The sequence below is a fragment of the Gymnogyps californianus genome, chromosome Z, assembly GCF_018139145.2.
Source record: "Gymnogyps californianus isolate 813 chromosome Z, ASM1813914v2, whole genome shotgun sequence".
Taxonomy (NCBI): domain Eukaryota; kingdom Metazoa; phylum Chordata; class Aves; order Accipitriformes; family Cathartidae; genus Gymnogyps; species Gymnogyps californianus.
Window position 1 is genome coordinate 85155689 of NC_059500.1, and position 17500 is coordinate 85173188.

The 17500-nt window shown below is 40.1% G+C and overlaps 1 protein-coding gene across 2 annotated transcripts in view; it reads left to right on the top strand.

Annotated features, from left to right (window-relative positions):
- The window catches only part of ZNF532 (zinc finger protein 532), a 49069-nt gene extending 35503 nt beyond the window's left edge, over positions 1 to 13566 (top strand). For both annotated transcript variants that reach the window (XM_050912733.1, XM_050912734.1), the window contains exons 6-9: positions 2854 to 3132; positions 8867 to 8979; positions 10667 to 10814; positions 12661 to 13566. In XM_050912733.1, the coding sequence (XP_050768690.1) occupies positions 2854 to 3132; positions 8867 to 8979; positions 10667 to 10814; positions 12661 to 13155 (1035 nt within the window). In that variant the 3' untranslated portion in view covers positions 13156 to 13566. The remainder of the gene's footprint in view (positions 1 to 2853; positions 3133 to 8866; positions 8980 to 10666; positions 10815 to 12660) is intronic.
- The last annotated feature ends 3934 nt before the right edge of the window (positions 13567 to 17500 follow it).

A 17500-nucleotide genomic window follows, 5' to 3' on the forward strand; every position in this document is an offset into this window, starting at 1 on the left:
TTGTAACCTCAGAAATCTCTGAAGTTGTGTTGAAAACAAGATCACGAGTCTTGAAAAAACAGTTCATCTTAAAGCCAGTCTAAAACTTGAGGAGGAGATAGGGAAGGGCTGACCCAAGACGTTCAGAAATACAAGGACTGGATATTTTCTTTGTTTCTAAACTAGTTCATATTTACTGTAAGAATCTTCTTACATTTATGCCATATATCTTAAATGGTCCTCTCATGCAGCAACGCAAAGTCCTATTTTCTGTTTCCTTTGATCTACTTGTATTGCTTCTTTTTTTAACTAAATAGGCAAATTCCATATATTGCCGTGTATGTCTTATTTATGTAATTAGTTTTTCTTGACTCAGGTGGTATTGTAAAAGTATTGTTATATCTGTACGTAACTACTTCTGTAAGACCTGAAAACAACTATTTTAGGAGCATGATCTGACTGTATTTAGGGCCAGAAGCTATTCTTACATAAATTAGAGTTGTTCAGCATCTCTCATTATAAAGTTATTCTCAGTTACTTAAGATTTGGGCACTATTTAACTCTTTTGGCTTTAGTGTTGCATGCCAGTATTTGTACTTTCAACCAATGTTTTTTTAGCATGTTTCACTATAAATGATTCATACATTTTTGAGAGTAAAATTAGAGGATTAGAACAAACACGTGCAGTAACAGTATTACTGCTTTTATTCAGAATCGCTAGTGCTTTTACATTTAGGATGTGTGCGTATAGTAGTAGGGACAGCAGCAGCAAAGTATAAATTGGACTTCAGTTAAGGGGGAATGAAAAAAACAGTAACAGAGTATAGCTAAAAACAGAAAAGGACTCGGAGAGAAGACAAGTGCCAGACAAGGGCAGAGCTCAGCCTAGCTGCACAAAAAGTAATTGTTTGGTATGGCTAGACAGAAGCCATCAAGGCAGAGAAGACCTGGATGAAAATAGAACAGAAAGGGATAGAAAGAAGCTCAGGGGGAGGTTATGTAAAGCTACAATAAATAACCTAGAATAATTCCTGCAGATGTGAATGTTTCTTGTTGGCAAAATGTATGTCTCATTTTCCTTATTGCATATTCACGGCTCGCTACAAGAAAATTTCTAACAGCCAGTGAGAACAGGTGGTGAAGGTCTGGACTGGAGGTGTAACACTCCCAGTTCTGCTGGTGACGTGTGCTGTGATCACTGTGACTCCATGTTATGCTTTAATGCTTTTTGTTTATTTTCAAATAAGAAATTTAATTGCAGGTATTGTATTTAAAAGACATTTAGAAAGTTGAGCACTAACATTTTACATGCTGACAAGTTAAGCTGGGATGGAATCTCCAGGTCAATCTTCAGTTGCCTGAAAGTATAGGAACCTCCTTCCCCCCTACTCCACGCTTCCTTCTTCTTATCCTGCTGCAATGGGATACTAAAGGCAGCCTCCTCTTTTACTACACAACTTCAGTTTGTTCTTAGAACCAGTCAGTTGGTCCTGTGCACTTTGCTTTTTAATAACATTTTAGTTTTTTAAACTACTCGCTTTTCTTTTCTTCTATTTAACAGCTGTTAAATAGAAGAACATGTTCTACAGGTCAGGTTGATATTTGCTGTAGAGCCAGTGGGTAGTCCCAAGAGCCATGGGATTTACAAAAGAACTTGATACTGAAGTATTATACTGGAGTATCAGATTTGTATTCTTATATTCTCAGAATCAAGAACGTATTGAATGTTTTTTTGTTTCTGAGGTTACCTGTAGGAAAAATAATTATGTTTGGGATGGCTAGACATATCATCCAGGAGACTTATAATAAAGGTCAGTAGATGAGATGATTAGAACAGAACACTGTCATTGTAAAGGGCAAGTCTTTTAGATGTGACAGAGACCTTGATAGTGGATCCGTGTTCAACAGTATGTTAAGTCTGGGCTGCAGTTACCTTTGTTGGCCCAGAACCCTGCTGACTCATTCCTGCCGTGTCCATGTTCATATATGAAACTCAGACACACAGCTGAAGCCCAGGTCTTCCTGAACTAGTCATCTTTTTAGAAGGCTCAGGTATCATGCCAGCATATGACACTGGCTCCAGAAATTGGAGGAGGAGGAGGTGGAAGAGTTCTTCCCTTCTTACTGATTGTTTACTTAAAGTCTAGAAATAAATCAGTGAGGAAGGATTACTACCTAAGAGCTGCAGGGTGCTTGAGAACAGCTTGTTAGACACCTCTTAGCTGTCCCTTGGTCTTGGGGACCCTGTCAGCCCTGCACACCTTTGATTGCAATGTATCCCTAAGTTCGGGTGCTCATAACCTGAGCATGGAGTAAGACAGGGCTTAGCTCAGCCTCAACATAAAATATTAATATGACCTAAACAATATAGTTACCTGATCTTTCCAGAGTTGCCTTTTCTTGTCTTATTTACCAGTGTGCCAAGTCAAAATTTGTCAGTAAAAACCTTTCCTTCTTGGAAATCTCTAGTCACGTAGTTTGAAATGAGGATGCTCAACTAATATATTAGGTAAGTAAAGCAAGAAATTATACTTAACATAAAGTACTTTTTGAGCCCTTTTTTCCTCCCTATTAAACAGCAATTTAAACTTAACCTACAAAGTCTTTTTTTTTTTTTTTGTGACAATATCTAGCCACTGAAGAAAACGTCTCTTTAGCTACGGATGGTGTCTGTTAGTGTTGTTGGCTAGTTTCTCTTTATGCTAGGCCTTGCCTTTGCTTAATCATGTTTCTTTAAGTTAAGAATGTAATCTGATAATAGTATGACAAAGAAGTAAATGAAGACTTTTGGTTCAGAGGGTCTTTGCATTTTGTCAATACAACTGTATACATCTATGTTAGTTTTGTACTTTTTTTTTTTCTCTTTTATTGTAGTCTATGCATGGAACTTTGAAAAGTGTTGAGGGGCCACCAAACCTGGGGATAAATCTGCCTCTCAGTACTAAACCCACAACTCAGAACTCAGCCAGTCACAACAAAGAGGACACAAAATCTATCAACGGAACAGAAAAGTTGGAGAAGAAATCTCCTTCTCCCATAAAGAAAGCAGAGCCTAAAAAAGTCGCTAATCCTGGCTGGACGTGTTGGGAATGTGATAGGCTCTTCACTCAGAGAGACGTTTACATCTCTCACATGAGGAAAGAACATGGAAAGGTAAATGAATAATATTCAACTACAAAAAAAATGAATTAAACCTGAAATACGAAGTAATTTTTTTCCAAATTCAGTTGTGTTTTTGCAAATAACTCCTTTGAGATCCATCGTTATTCTTCTCTGTTCTTATATTTATTTCGTCTTTCTCTCTTTGGCTGCTTAGTTTTTGTCATTTTCTACATAGTTCTACTGAGAAAATCCACACGCTCTTACTTAATTGTAGGCTTGTCCATCCAGTACCAAAATTTCTTCAAGATGGAAAGAGTGAAAGATATTCCAGTATTTCGTCCAAGGCATCTAATCTGATCCAGGTTCTTATTTCTTCTTTTGTGCCTTCTCAGTTCCCTCTCTCTCTTGAAAGTTCATTAACTGTTAGAGTCAGGGAATGGGGTCTTGTTTTATTGGTCCAATGAGTGCCAAACGGCATTTCATTTTAAAGGTAGACACACTCTAAGGCCGAGCCATTGCTCTGATCTTACACTTGTAGGTTCAGCCAAGTCAGCTGAGTTGAACAAGTTGAATTTTGTACTTGAAGCAGCTGGATTTGAGATAGCTTACTTAAAATGGACTGAAACTGAAATATGGGAATGCTGTCTTCTCAAGTCAGCAGAAGGACAGCTTGATGTCCTTGCTGCATCCAATAGCTTTTCCAGTTAAATGAAATTAGAAAGACTGGCAGGTAGGCAATAGTGAAACTGGTCCTCGGATGGACCCTTCTTAGCTGCGTTTGAGACAGACTGTAGCAAGCTCCAGCCCAATGCTGACGCACAGCAGTCGTCTGCTACCTAGTCCTGTCCTTCGCTGTGTGCTAGTGAAAATGGTCTGATTCTTTCCTCAGCTGGGAAGCAGGGAATTAAACTAATGTACTGTGCTGCACTGCAGAAAAAGAGCAGAACCGGAAGGGATAACAGACTTATTTTGTCTAAGTGGAGAAGAATCATCCTGAGTGAAAACCCGTAGTTTTCAGGATGCTAATATGCTATAATAAATGATAGCACATTTCCAGAGGTTTCTGTTACAGTGCTTATCTCTAAAGCTGTTGTGCAAATTATTTTATTCTTTTTATAAACATTTTATGGAAAAGCTGAAAATGCCAGACTACTGAGTGTCATCTCTAATTTTCTTATGACAACTTCAAGCAAATAGCACCCAAGCCTGACTGACAGGAGACTATTTCCATGTTTCTCCTTGCCTTCAGTAACTCCCACTCCATTCTTTCAGCTGTCCGGCTGTAAAGAGTCCTGTAGCTACATTGCCAGTCCCCCTTGGAATGAAACACACAAACCCAAAGGATTATGATTCATAGAACTACATTTTCTTTTACCTGGTTCTCCTTTTACAGCTTGAGGGCATGAAAAGTAGACAAACAGCTGAGATCATGTGGTCTCCATTTGATTTCTCCAGTTGCTTTGAAAGACCATTTTTGCATTTCTGTCCATTGAAGTCACTGACGAACCATTAATTGCTTCAGTTTCAAGCCTAGCAGGTATATTCCTGACACTTCTGCTAGGTAGTGTCTATAAAGAAACTCCATAAAATGTGTTACAGTCCCTGTTGCATGCCTATGCACTGAGTACTTGTTTCTGATCCTGTAATACTCACAGAATCGTAGTTTAATTTTTTGTCAAAATCAGTCTCTTTAGCAGCATGTAAACTCTTGGTCCACTCTGTTTTGCCTGTTAGTCCAAATATTAACTCATCAGTGCTTTTACCGGCAAACAGAAGTAAGTTTAAGACCAAATGCTTTTTACATTGATGCAATTCTTAAAAACAAAACACCACAACCTCCCTATGAAACTGTCACTTCAGAGTGAACTAGAGAATGATATCCAGTCTGATCACATCTACAGCAAAGTGGCAGAAGGCATGTAAAATAAGGTTAATAACACATTGATAATGCTTTCTAAATACTAGCTTTAAAGATGTATCTTTCCGTCCCTGATGTTTAATAAGAATGTGCAATGTTACCTCAAGAACAGCACTTATTATGAAATATTAGATAATTGTTGCACTCAAATATTGGCCTAAAGGCCTGTTTCATTGCTTACAATTATGTGCTATTTTTTATCCCTGTTCAAGCGGTTCCTCGAATAACATGGGAGGCATATATATATATATATTAAAATGAATAGAGATACAACTCCGTGTCTTTCAGAAATGGGTGATAAAGACCAGTTGCTACGTTCCTTCCAGACCTCTCAAAATTTTCAGTAATTGTTAGCTTTCAGAATGACTATATTCAAAAACTAAACTTTTATGGATACATTTTATTGTAGAGAGACTAGAAATGAGCATAAGATAACCACGTATGTGACAGGGGTCTAATAAATAATGGAATTAATTTATAGTCTGTTTTTCTTAAGAATGATAGGTGTGGGTTAAATGTTCTAAAATGATCTATGCAGAATGTTTGTTAAAAGCTTTAATTAAGCAATTAATGAGTTATTCACAAAGTCCATTGTCATGCAAGGTATTTGAAGATAATTAGTTTCAAACTTCTAATTGCTGCTTTTCCAAGATCAGAATGAAAGTCTGGAGCTGTAACCCTTCTTAGCTGATCCCAGGCTGGATTATTCAGAGGTATTCATAGGAGAGGTATTGCCATGAATATCCTCTTTGAAGAGGTTCTTGAGTTTCCAGACCTTATTGGGAAATGTCTACACAGACAGACAGACAGACAGATTCACATTTTCTGTATCCTCTTCCTGAGCTGGTTGAAGGTGAGCCAGCTGTAGGGTAGGAAAATTTGTAGCCACCTTGGTGTGACTCTCTGCCTGATCTTAAAAGTGCTGTTTATTTAAAAAAAAAAAAAAAAAATGTTATTAGCCCAGAGAAAGGGTAGTTCTAACAAGTCTGTACAGCTCCTGGCTTGAAACTGGATCGTGTATGTCTGCACTCAGCCAGGTAGACATATGCTGAGCTTCCTAGGACTTGTGTGTAAGTGTGTTTCTATGAAAGGACAGATGTTTTCTAAGCAGGAATTGCTTTATCCGTTCCGACTTGCTGTGCATCTAATTGAACATCCTCTTTCTTCCTGTAAAGACGAGATGCTGTACAACAGGTCATGGTGCACCTAATTACAGAACTAATTTTTTAGTTCTTTTGCTTTTGGCTGCCATTGGAGAAACTAATGCATGCAAAATCCTGTTTGGGTCTCTATCTGGAATCTTCCCAACGAATTTAGAACGAGTGTGGTGTCATGGATGGTTACCCCAGGCTCTGCCCCTGGTGCGAGGGACTGGGTCCTACTGAGCACAGTCCTCCTGCTGCTTTTCTGACTAAGTGCTTGATGCATCCGCACCATGCAGTGGCCTCGGCAAAGATACATGGGCTGCCGTGGTTGAGCTTGTATGTTTGTACAGCATGGTGCAGGGCTGTTTCTTGATAGAAGGCCTAATATGACGTCACATTTTATTTTATTTTATAAGTTCTTCCCAGAGCATTGCAGTCATAAGCATACTGAAAAACCATACTGCAAAATGTATTGATTAATGCATTAGCATTAATGAATATGCACTGTGTGTACACACTGTCAGGTTTTCACCTTTAGCAATTTAAGAGCAAAATATGTTGATTTCCTTTTATTTTAATTGGCCTTTAAACGTGAAAAGGAAGTCTAGGTTGAACAGTACGGCACCTCTAACAGCATTATGTTGACTAGCCCCAATAAAATTACCATATCATGTTTCCTAATGGGCTGCTTCACATTTGCATGAACGACCTTTCAGAACTGCTTTTCTTTCCTTCCCCCACACTCCATGTGATTTTGGTCTTGATAGCAAAAGGTCTCTCATCTCACTGTAACAGCTCTTACTCCTTTAGCCATTCCAGACATCACTTTTTCCCGTGTACAAACTTTCCACTGTTCACTCCAAACTTTGCAGTAAATGATAATTTTCAGTAATGACATCACCTCCACAGATCTCCACTGGCTTGTCTGTAGCTGTTCCTGAGTGATGTAGCCATTAGGGAGAATATGAACGTCAACATAAAGTTCAGCACTCAGAACACAGGTATAAGATGGATGTTTTTCAGTTCCTTAAGCATTTCTGTATGGCTTGAGCCTGTTAGTATTTAGGATTGAGAATTGTTTATTATTATTAATTAATATTGGGCACCAGAGAATGACTCGTGTCATATTAAAATGTCCATGTGGATTATTGTGCATCTCCATTGTTTAGGAATTTGTGACTTCCTCAGAGGGTAAGAATAAGTGAGCCAAACCCTTTACATTATTCTATGAAGAAAACCTTTGCTATTGAGTGCTTTGGAACATAGGGACAGATCTTGGGTGGATTCTCCGGAAGAGTCAAGAAGGGTCCATGTTCAAGCATTGATCCAAGTCTTTCACTCAGTTGCCTCAGTTGGAATAGTAGAATAAAATTATATTATTTGTTTTTTTTCAGTTTCCCAATAAATGCAGGAAAGAGAATGTTATTGGCACTATGAAGGAAAACTATGATCGCTGCTAGAGCAGGAAAAAGCAATCCAAGGAACATGATTTTCCTTCTAGATACCTGACTGATGGTATGAGACTGTCTGTTGCTTCACTTCTACCTGACTAGCAGGCATGACTGCTAGTCCCTCAGACTGGAACACTTGAAATCTGGGTCCATATGATCTGTCTTCTTTTGGGAGGTTCAAATAAAATCCATTTCTTCTTCAGACCCAGGACACCTTGATTCTGGCAGGAATCATTATACTGAATGATAAGTGTGGGATCCCGGGCCTGGCTGGATTGTTGAAAAGTAAGCTGAAAAAGTAATCTGGAAAGGTCTTCAATTAGATTTGTTTGATCAGTGTTTGGATTTAATTTCCAAGATGTTGTTTTGATTTCCTTGTTACTGCCAAAACAGCAAAAATTACAGATACGAACAATCTAGTTACCTGTGAAAGGAAGCAGGAATCTCATAGGGAATATTTCCATTTCCTTACTGCAGCTACTCCGGTTGATGAGATGTGCCATTTGAACGGAGTTCTAGGACTGATGGAATTTAAGGGACAGGACCATGTCATTCATTCTTGGGGCTTGTATAGTCCGCAGTTTTGGAGATGTTATTTCTTCAGATACTAGAGCTCCTGTGGCCATGTTCAGCTGGGATGACATAGATAGAGACCACTCCATCCTTTTCAGCTTCCTTCCTTTTCTTTCTCCTTCCACTTAAACTGTAATATAAAACCCACAGAGTTCCCCAAACAGATGTCCCTCAAGTTGGCATCGGACCATACCTCTCATTTCTTCATGACTTCTGAGCCCTGTTAGTGTGTCAGTGTGCGTGACGTTTTGCTTTGGTCCTTACTATGTGCTCTTCACCCCTCCTTGTACGTGACTGATAAGCTCTCTCAGTCAGCAACTGCAGATGTAGTTTGGTGATGGGAAGGGAAAGGTTACTTTATAGTGAAAGCAAATCTCTCACCGTACTGCCTTTACTGATCCAGAAATAATCCACTGATCTTCCTGCTTCTTTGGTGGAAGAAATTCACTTCATCCGCAGTCTGTGCCACCAGTTTACAACTGGTGATAGATGTGTGTGTAACTCATGCTGGGCACACTGCTTTGAAAGAGGTCCAGGTCCTCTGGCTTCTGCAGTGTTGCTGTAGGAGTGGTGTGTACTTGAAGATACAGTACCAGGCACTGGTAAGCGATGTTTCTTTCCTATTATCAAACGGTTCAACACATGAACTACTTTTACTGAGCTTTTTTAATTAATGTATTTTTCTTCTTTTTTTAAAGCAAATGAAGAAACATCCATGTCGACAATGTGACAAATCTTTCAGTTCATCCCATAGTTTATGTCGTCACAATCGTATCAAGCACAAAGGCATTAGGAAGGTTTATACATGCTCGTAAGTTCTACTTTTATTTATTTAGAAACAGAGTATAAACCAACAAAAAACGTTGTTAGTTGAATTTCTTTTCTTGATTGTACAAAAGCCAGTGTCCCATTCATTCAAATGGATCAGGTATTTAGATACATAGACAGGCCAAACTATTTAGGCTATCCTGCATGCATAAAACATAGCAGGCTACTGAGAATGCATGTACATAATGTCTGCTGTCTTTCAGGGGCCTTGGCAAGCAAGTCTGAAATTGCACTGAGCTGAGAGCTTGCATGGCTGATAGTTCTACAGTGGTGAACTTTGTTTTCAGTAGTCTCTCAAATATACAACCCACTCTTCTAATCTACAAAAGCCAGTATTTGTAGTATTTTTCTCATACATAAAACAGTGCGTAATGTCTAAAAAGCCTTAGTGATGTTTGAGTGGCTGGAGAGACGATACATAATTTAATAGAAAAATCCATGTCAATCAGATAAGATACATAATACAAACTTCCTGTTGTATCTCTTCGTTCATAGTTTTGTATGTATTTGCATGCTGCGGGACTGAGTTTGAAGTCCTGAAAAGGAAGCTGCAAGCAGCAGACATTCTCTGTGGCTGAAATCTTAGCAGTCCCTTCTCTGCCGTAGTATGATCTCTGCTTTGTTATGGAAAGCACAAGGCCCACAAGGCCCAGTGGTGTGGAAACTTGAGACTGCCGTGCATAGCACAGCATTCCAGCAAAGCGCTGTATAACCTCCTGTCTCTCTGCACCGTGGTTCCCTGACACAACCTACAGGAGCTGGCTAGCCTAGACAGTCTTTCTCTTGGTATATGACAAGTACAAAGTGTCTGGTTTTTTGCATACCCTTTGAGCAGAAAGCTTATTGTGGTTCCCTGTTTTCATTTCAGAATGCCTACAGTACTGTCTTTTTCTTTTTTTTTTTTTTTTAATAAAGTTAAATGAAACAGCATTTAAAAAGTTAAAACCTTAGGAGAGAGACTCGGAAAGAGAGTAGTTCTTGTTCGGCCATTCCTCCTCCAGGCACCTGTACAATATGTTACAACGTTGGAGCTCAGGAGGAATACACTTCCCAAAAGCACATGAGGGGTTTCGAAGTGATGCAGCTGGTTCTGTGTGGGAGAACAAAGCACAGATTGTGAAAGACAAGTTTGTTCTGCTGGTTAGGTTGAGGTTGGAAAGGGAGCTGAGAAGGAATTACTAGTTCCAAGGAGATAAAGTATTTGGATTTGCATGCAGAATTAAGCATCATCTGGAGCTAGCTAGCATTCATCCTACATGGAAGGTGATTGCTTTCCCTATGAAATTTAAATTAAGGAGGATTTGGGAAAGCGTCTAATAGAACGTACAGTTTGGTGACATTAGCAGAGGTCCAAGAAACAAACTCGGATGCTCCCAGGTTTCATTCTGGCTCACACTTTGTACCTACAAATTTTGGATATTATCTTCAGAGAACTTCTCATTTGCTCTGAATATAAATTCCTCAAACATTTCTAGTTTTATTTTGTAATTATGTGCATTTTCTTACAATACTTACCTGTGCAATTGATTGGAAGAACATTGTCGCTATCTTCAATAGATTGTACTCTGGTCTGGATTTATTTACTAGTCCTATTTATATTCTTCAGAACACTACGAGTTTTGTTAAGCATGACATTTGAATCTGTGCCTGTCTGCTTTGTGTTTATGTAGGCACTGCCCAGATTCAAGACGTACTTTTACCAAGCGGTTGATGTTGGAAAAACATATTCAGTTGATGCATGGCATTAAAGACCCTGACGTGAAAGAAATGACTGAATCAACCAATATGGAAGAAAGGGAAGTAAAAGAAGACACAAAGGTAATCACTTAGAAGATTCATTCGGTTGCTGAGAGTGAATTTTTTGTGGGTATACATTCAGGATCCTTAAATAGATGCAGGTATTTTGATCCCATAAATGACTGATCTTCTATGAAGTAGAGCCCAAAAAATGTCTCAAAGGTTCCTGCAACAAATTCTGTCATGCTTGAACTAGCACATGTTTTTGGAACGACTTTCTGTTTGATTTGATCACTGAGAATGATGGTTTGATGGAGAATATGACTTACCCCTTAGTGGTTTAAGAGCACCTTTCAAAACCTTTGCAACTACAGCTGTAGAAAAGCTACAGGTTATGTAGAAGCAATGTGACTTTCTTCCAAATACCCAGCCTTGAGCTTATTTGATACAAACTTTACAGTGAAACTGCTTTCAATCTCTTGATTGAAATACAGCAGGATCTCCCGCTCTATGTAGCATTGGTGCGGCCTCACCGTGAGTACTGCGTGCAGTGCTGGGCCTCGCCATTTAAGAGGGATGTGAAGGTACTTGATGTGTCCAGAGGAGGGCAACAAAGCTGGTGACAGGGCTGGAAGGCATGTCCTGTGGGGAGCGGCTGAGGACTCCGGGTTTGTCTAGTTTGGAGAGAAGGAGGCTGAGGGGCAACCTCATTGCTCTCTGCAGCTCCCTGAGGAGGGGACGTGGAGAGGGAGGTGCTGAGCTCTTCTCCCTGGGATCCAGGGACAGGACGCCTGGGAATGGCTCAAAGCTGCGCCAGGGGAGGTTCAGACTGGACATTAGGAAGCATTTCTTTACCGAGAGGGTGGTCAAACCCTGGAACAGGCTTCCCAGAGAGGTGGTCGATGCCCCAAGCCTGTCAGTGTTGAAGAGGCATTTGGACAGTGCCCTTAATACCACACTTTAACTTTTGGTCAGCCCTGAAGGGGTCAGGCAGTTGGATGAGATGATTGTTGTAGGTTCCTTCCAGCTGAAATACTCTTTTCTATTCTTCTATTGATGATGAGTGTTAGGAGGAAAGCAAAAATAAGATGATGGTGCTGTCCAAAGACTTCTTACATGCAGAGATTAACAACATTTTTTTAAGTGTTTTGGGCTCTGTATGATAAAGAATTTCACCTGTGATGGCCTGTCCAAAGCTGACAGCAGAGACACAAACATATCTGTTTTTTAAAATGTGCTGTTGTCCTTTACATGACACTCCTTCAGCCCAACATATTGTCTTCTTATTTAAGTGTTGAAAATATGGCAGCTATATACATTGTCTTCATAAACATCATGGAGCATATCTGAGCTACATAGGATGCAGAGGATTCTTGAGGAATATTCATGTCAGAAGAATAACAAGGAGAATATAAAAAATTATCAGTTTAATTAGTTTAAAAAATTGTGCATGTTGATTCATCCTTTGGCAATACGTTAGTTTGGTTACTAACAATCAGGAGATAATCTGTTAAGTCAAATTTCAGGCATGAAGTAATATTAAGTAATTAAAATGGAGTTCCAGAAGGTAGTGCTGAAAAGTTCCTAGACTGATATTCTACATTCTGTACACAACTGAAGTCTCATTGGTGTGTGTACTTGGATGCAGTTACGCTGGCAAATATTACTTACTGTAGATACAGTGTATTAGATACTGTAGCTCTATCAGAGCTGACGACAGATTTTACATGCAGTTTATAGTAAAGAAAACCCCTAGTTTTCCAACATGTACAACATACATTTGCTTGTATTATTTCAAATATTGTATTTATCAAAGTTGTACTGGAATCTACCAAGGGAAAGTTTTTGAAGTTTGCAAGTCACGAATAGTTATGAAAAGAACTGCATATTTATGCTTACATGATATACCATTTATGGCTTTTTTTAGGTTCCTAGTCCAAAGCGTAAATTGGAAGAACCTGTACTGGAATTCAGGCCTCCACGAGGTGCAATTACTCAGCCATTGAAGAAGCTAAAGATAAATGTTTTTAAAGTTCACAAGTGTGCTGTTTGTGGCTTTACAACAGAAAATCTTCTCCAGTTTCATGAACATATTCCTCAGCATAAATCTGATGGCTCTTCCTACCAGTGCAGGGAATGTGGACTCTGCTACACATCTCACGTGTCCCTCTCCAGACATCTCTTCATTGTACATAAGCTGAAGGAGCCTCAGCCAGTATCAAAACAAAATGGGTCTGGGGAAGATAATCAGCAAGAAAATAAACCCAATCATGAGGATGAATCATCTGACAGTACGGCATCAGACAGAAGATGCAAAGTGTGTGCAAAGACTTTTGAAACTGAAGCGGCCTTAAACACTCACATGAGAACACATGGCATGGCCTTCATTAAGTCAAAAAGAATGAGTTCAGCTGAAAAGTGATCAGATTATTTGGGACGCAGAAATCTCTCTCCACATTGGAATACTAATGACATTTTTGCTACAGAAAGTTCAAGGTATAATAGCGTTAACAGTACTGTTCAGGCTGTTGCAATATATTCTGCATAAAAGTGTCCCCTTCACCTCATTGTCTATACCCTCAAAACCATTGAAGCAGTATTTGAGTTGAAGAGTTTGTACATATTTAAACTAATAACTTTTATACTCTTTGTTATGTGTTTGTATCGGTATCTAGTGGAAAATTTGGGTTTTTCTGTTTTGTTTCTGTTTTTTTCTAGTAAGTTTCTTTAAAACAGAGTTCTGAATGCTGGGGCAGTTCCTTAGGTTCTCTTAAACTGTTTCTTATTTGAGTGCTTCTGAAAGAAAGTTTAGCTAATGGAAGTGCATCAGAAGGCAGTGCGTGGAGGGGAGTGGGGAGGGGAAGCAAGCTAAGGGGAGATTTTAAATTCTAAGAACTTGTGCTTCTAAATGTCTTAAGGAAGCTTTTAAACTTTCTCTTTAAAAATATATATTTAAAAAAAAAAAGGAAGAAGAAAAAGTACCACTGCATATGTAAAATGCAGTGCTGGTTTTAGGTGGCAACACCAAAATGGGTGCAGACCCCCTAGAATGATTTCAGTACTTTTGAAAAGTATAATTGCACAACTCTGTGTATCATGAAGTGATTTTTTAGGCCATCAGGTGCTTGTGATCAAAGCTCAAATTGTTACAAAAGGGCTGGGCTGCTCTGGATTTAACAAATAAGATGTAATTAGAGGAATAGGTTTATAATGATGATGTTTTTTGTCATGTAATTTATTAAACATTATATAGAAGCGAGTACACAGCATTATGTATTTTCCTTTATTTCTGTTTATTGAAAGAAAATAGTTAACCCTTGCTACAGGGGTTGGTATTTCCCGGCTCTGTACGCTAATGCCAAATGTTCTGGTGCTCAGTGTTACATACAACCACAACTGTCAAGAAGCTAACACACCAGCCTATGTAAGTATAATTGGGGCTTTCAGCTTTAGCACAGACCGTATGAAGCTAGTTCAGCCATTTCAAACATGTATCTAATATCACTAGTTACGCTTTCACAAAGTACAAAAAGGTACCGTACTGTCCCTTTCATATATAGTTCTCTGTGAGAGTTATATTTTTGGTTTGTTTTTGCATTTTATACCTTGTATGTATCCCTAAAAAAAAATTTTGTACTTTTTTTTAAAACAAATTGTGTATATATAGATAGCTGCATGATATACGGTAGTAATTGTTTGGTTCCTTAAAAGTCTTGCTGCTGTCAGATGTTACTATACACTATGTCCATTACAACTGTATTAAACACATTTCATATGTAAATAAATGTGGAGCATTTTGCCCCTAAAGATTTGTGAGATTCTGTTATTTATCATTAAATTTTAACAGTTTGAAAAATGGAAGTGTTTGAAAAAATATGGATCCTTCTCAGCCACCTCTGTAAAACTTCTTAATCACTCTGGAAATTGTGTATCGGATACATTAGTTCTGCTTTCCCTCTTCATCCTCATTCTTAATTTGGTTCGTTGGTAAATGCTTGTTATCCCATTTATATTACTCGCGTATTGAGTGGTTATGAGGTACTTCTCCATCCTAAACCATACAGCTGGCGTCACGGGATCTTAGTGTGTAATGTACACTGGCCATCACTGCCCTTTCCATTAAGTGTATACCTCTTGAACACTTGTTTGTTGATGTGCACTGTCAACTGTACAACAAATGAGTTATCACTATGCAGAATGGTGTTTTGTATACAGTGAACAGATAATAAAAGTTAAATTTTCACAGCCATTATTAATACTTTTGTTTATTTTCCCTTTTCACTGTCTTGCACCTGCAAGGGGTGCTGCAAACCAGTAACTTACGTCATAGTTGGTGCTGCCAAGAGGCGAAACGCTAAAAGTTACTGACAAGTCATCTGAAAGCTGTTGGGCACGATGTGAAATCGCTCCGTGGTCACAGCCCGCTTCCCAGGTCAGACGTGCGCGGTGCAAGCTCCCACGCTGCCTTTGCCCCCGTGACTGGCACTACGTGTCTGCACGGCAGTTCGTTTTGCCACAGCCATTGAGTGGAGCTCAGCTACTTGGCAGTAGGCTCTATTCACTTTTAACTGGAAGATCGATTTAACTCTCCTTCTAGTAATCTCTTGAAAGGCTTAAGGGATAGTGGGTCTTGAACTGCCCCGTAATCTCTAGACGCGTTTCTGTGTCAGAGCTTATACGCACTTGGGTATGGCAGGAAAGTGTAACTTTTCCTCCAGGTAAATGGTTCCTTTTCACAGGCAGAAATCCACTCGGCTAGGTGAAGGGGGAAGGAGCTCTTCTGAGGACCATGGCTTTTTCCAAATACCAGACCTGGGGCCGGGGGGGAGAGATTTAGTGGGACAATTAATACCATAATATTTCTCACCTAGTATTTCTTGCCAAGTTCTCCAGCTCCTCCAGACGTTGGGGCTTTTCCTTCTTCTGAGTAATTGAAGATTCCTAGATATTAGTAATGAAAAAGGCTTGTTGGGTACCTCTGTCTCTTCCCAGGGGAGATTTCCAGTGTCCACGCGTTACTCCAGCAGTGATGCTTCTGCCAGTTCCCTTTTGAGATTCTTCTGCTTGGAAGTTGGTCTTGTCCAAGCAGAGATTTCCTGGTAGTGACCAACCTGTTTGTTTATTGCTATTTTACCTGATCTTGGGCGAAGAAAGTTTCACATTTTATTTGGCTGACCCATTCAGAAATCATGGCTCCTTTGCTGCTCAAAACCCCTCAGTGTAAGTTTGTTGTGGTCCTAAGTGTGCTGCTCTCGTCTCCCCGCCCACCCAGCTCTCGGGGGACACGCGTGCTTATCACACAGAAAAGCAAAAGCAAGTAGTGGCCCCAAATACAACACAGGCGTGTTGGAACTGTAGGGCCTTATTAATGAACTCATTTTTTACTGACTCGGAGGGTGGCTTGTCACCCACCCTGTCTGCATCCAGCAGCTGGTTCAGTGAAGGTTTCCCTTTCTCTGCTGGAGGAGAGGCTGAGCAGAGTCTCACTGCTGAGCAGGGGGTAATGTCACCATCCTTGCCGCAAGGCAAGTGTTTCAAGCAGAAGGGATTTTAAAGGACAACACGCTGCAATATAGCCAGCAAGGATGGCACAGAGCAGGGAGAGTGTAAGAGACGTTTTTCTGTGCATTTGCATACCAATGAACCAGCAGCAAGCAGCTGGGCACAGCTACAGCACACTGGGAACCCGAGGAGAGCTGCTAGAGAGCTACGGTAAAGGGAACGAAAAGAAACGAATCTCTGGCCTCTCCTCCTTTTCCATCCTGGCTGTTGGGTTGTGCAGGCTGAAAAGGGAGTAGCTATAACCTTAAAAGCACAGATTGGCTTCCAAGGCTTCTGCTGGGGCACAGCCTGAGCAATGACATTCACAGCTGCTGTTCAAATTAAAGCAACTTCAGCTCTGTGTATGTTTGCTGTGAGTTCAGGGTATTCCCCTCAAGAGCAGGAAGCAAGCCCTAAATTACGAATTCTCTGGAGAGGCTCCCAAAATGTGGGAATGGGAGGAAGGACAGGAGCAATAGGAAGGCAAGTCTCCTTCACAGCATGCAGCAGGACCCCCATCAAGGGCAGCTCATTATACCTGGTCCTCTGCAACAAGCAAACCCAAACCACCAGCCCCAGCCGCAGCCAGGCTCTGGCACGGAAACCAGACAGGCCTGAGCAGCGAGCAAATAGGGCTGGGGGACCTGGGGAGGCCAACGCTGATGCAGTGGCCACCCGCTGTTGGGAGCCTCCCAATTCCAAGCATGCTCAAGGCACTGAGCCTCCTTTGCCATTGCAAATACCCCAGGGACCCCTGGAAGACAGGGCACCCTCCAATCTGCACTGTGTATGTGGAGCTACACGTCTGCCAGGTCTTCCTAACAGGAAAATGATTTCCTGAAGACCAGGAGGTGAACAGCATGTTGTAAAGCAACGTGAGACACCAGTGAAAAGGCAAAAATCTCAGTTTGCATGCCTAGGGGAATTATTTCCTCTTGTAAACTATAAAGAAAATATTTAAACATATTTTTACATGAGATCTGACATTTGAATTGTTTGCCTTTAGTGTTGTGACACTGACAGTCAATTACAATGATGACATTAATACTCCTCTTTTCTACACCTTCTTTCCTCTGAGGATTTAACAGTAATGGATTAGACCTCATAAAACCTCTCTGTGAGGTAGGAAAGGGATCATTTAGCCTCCACTGTTTTGCAGCCACTCTTTTGGTTGAACACAGAGGTACTTAACATTGCACATCAACTCTAGCAAGTGGATTAGAACA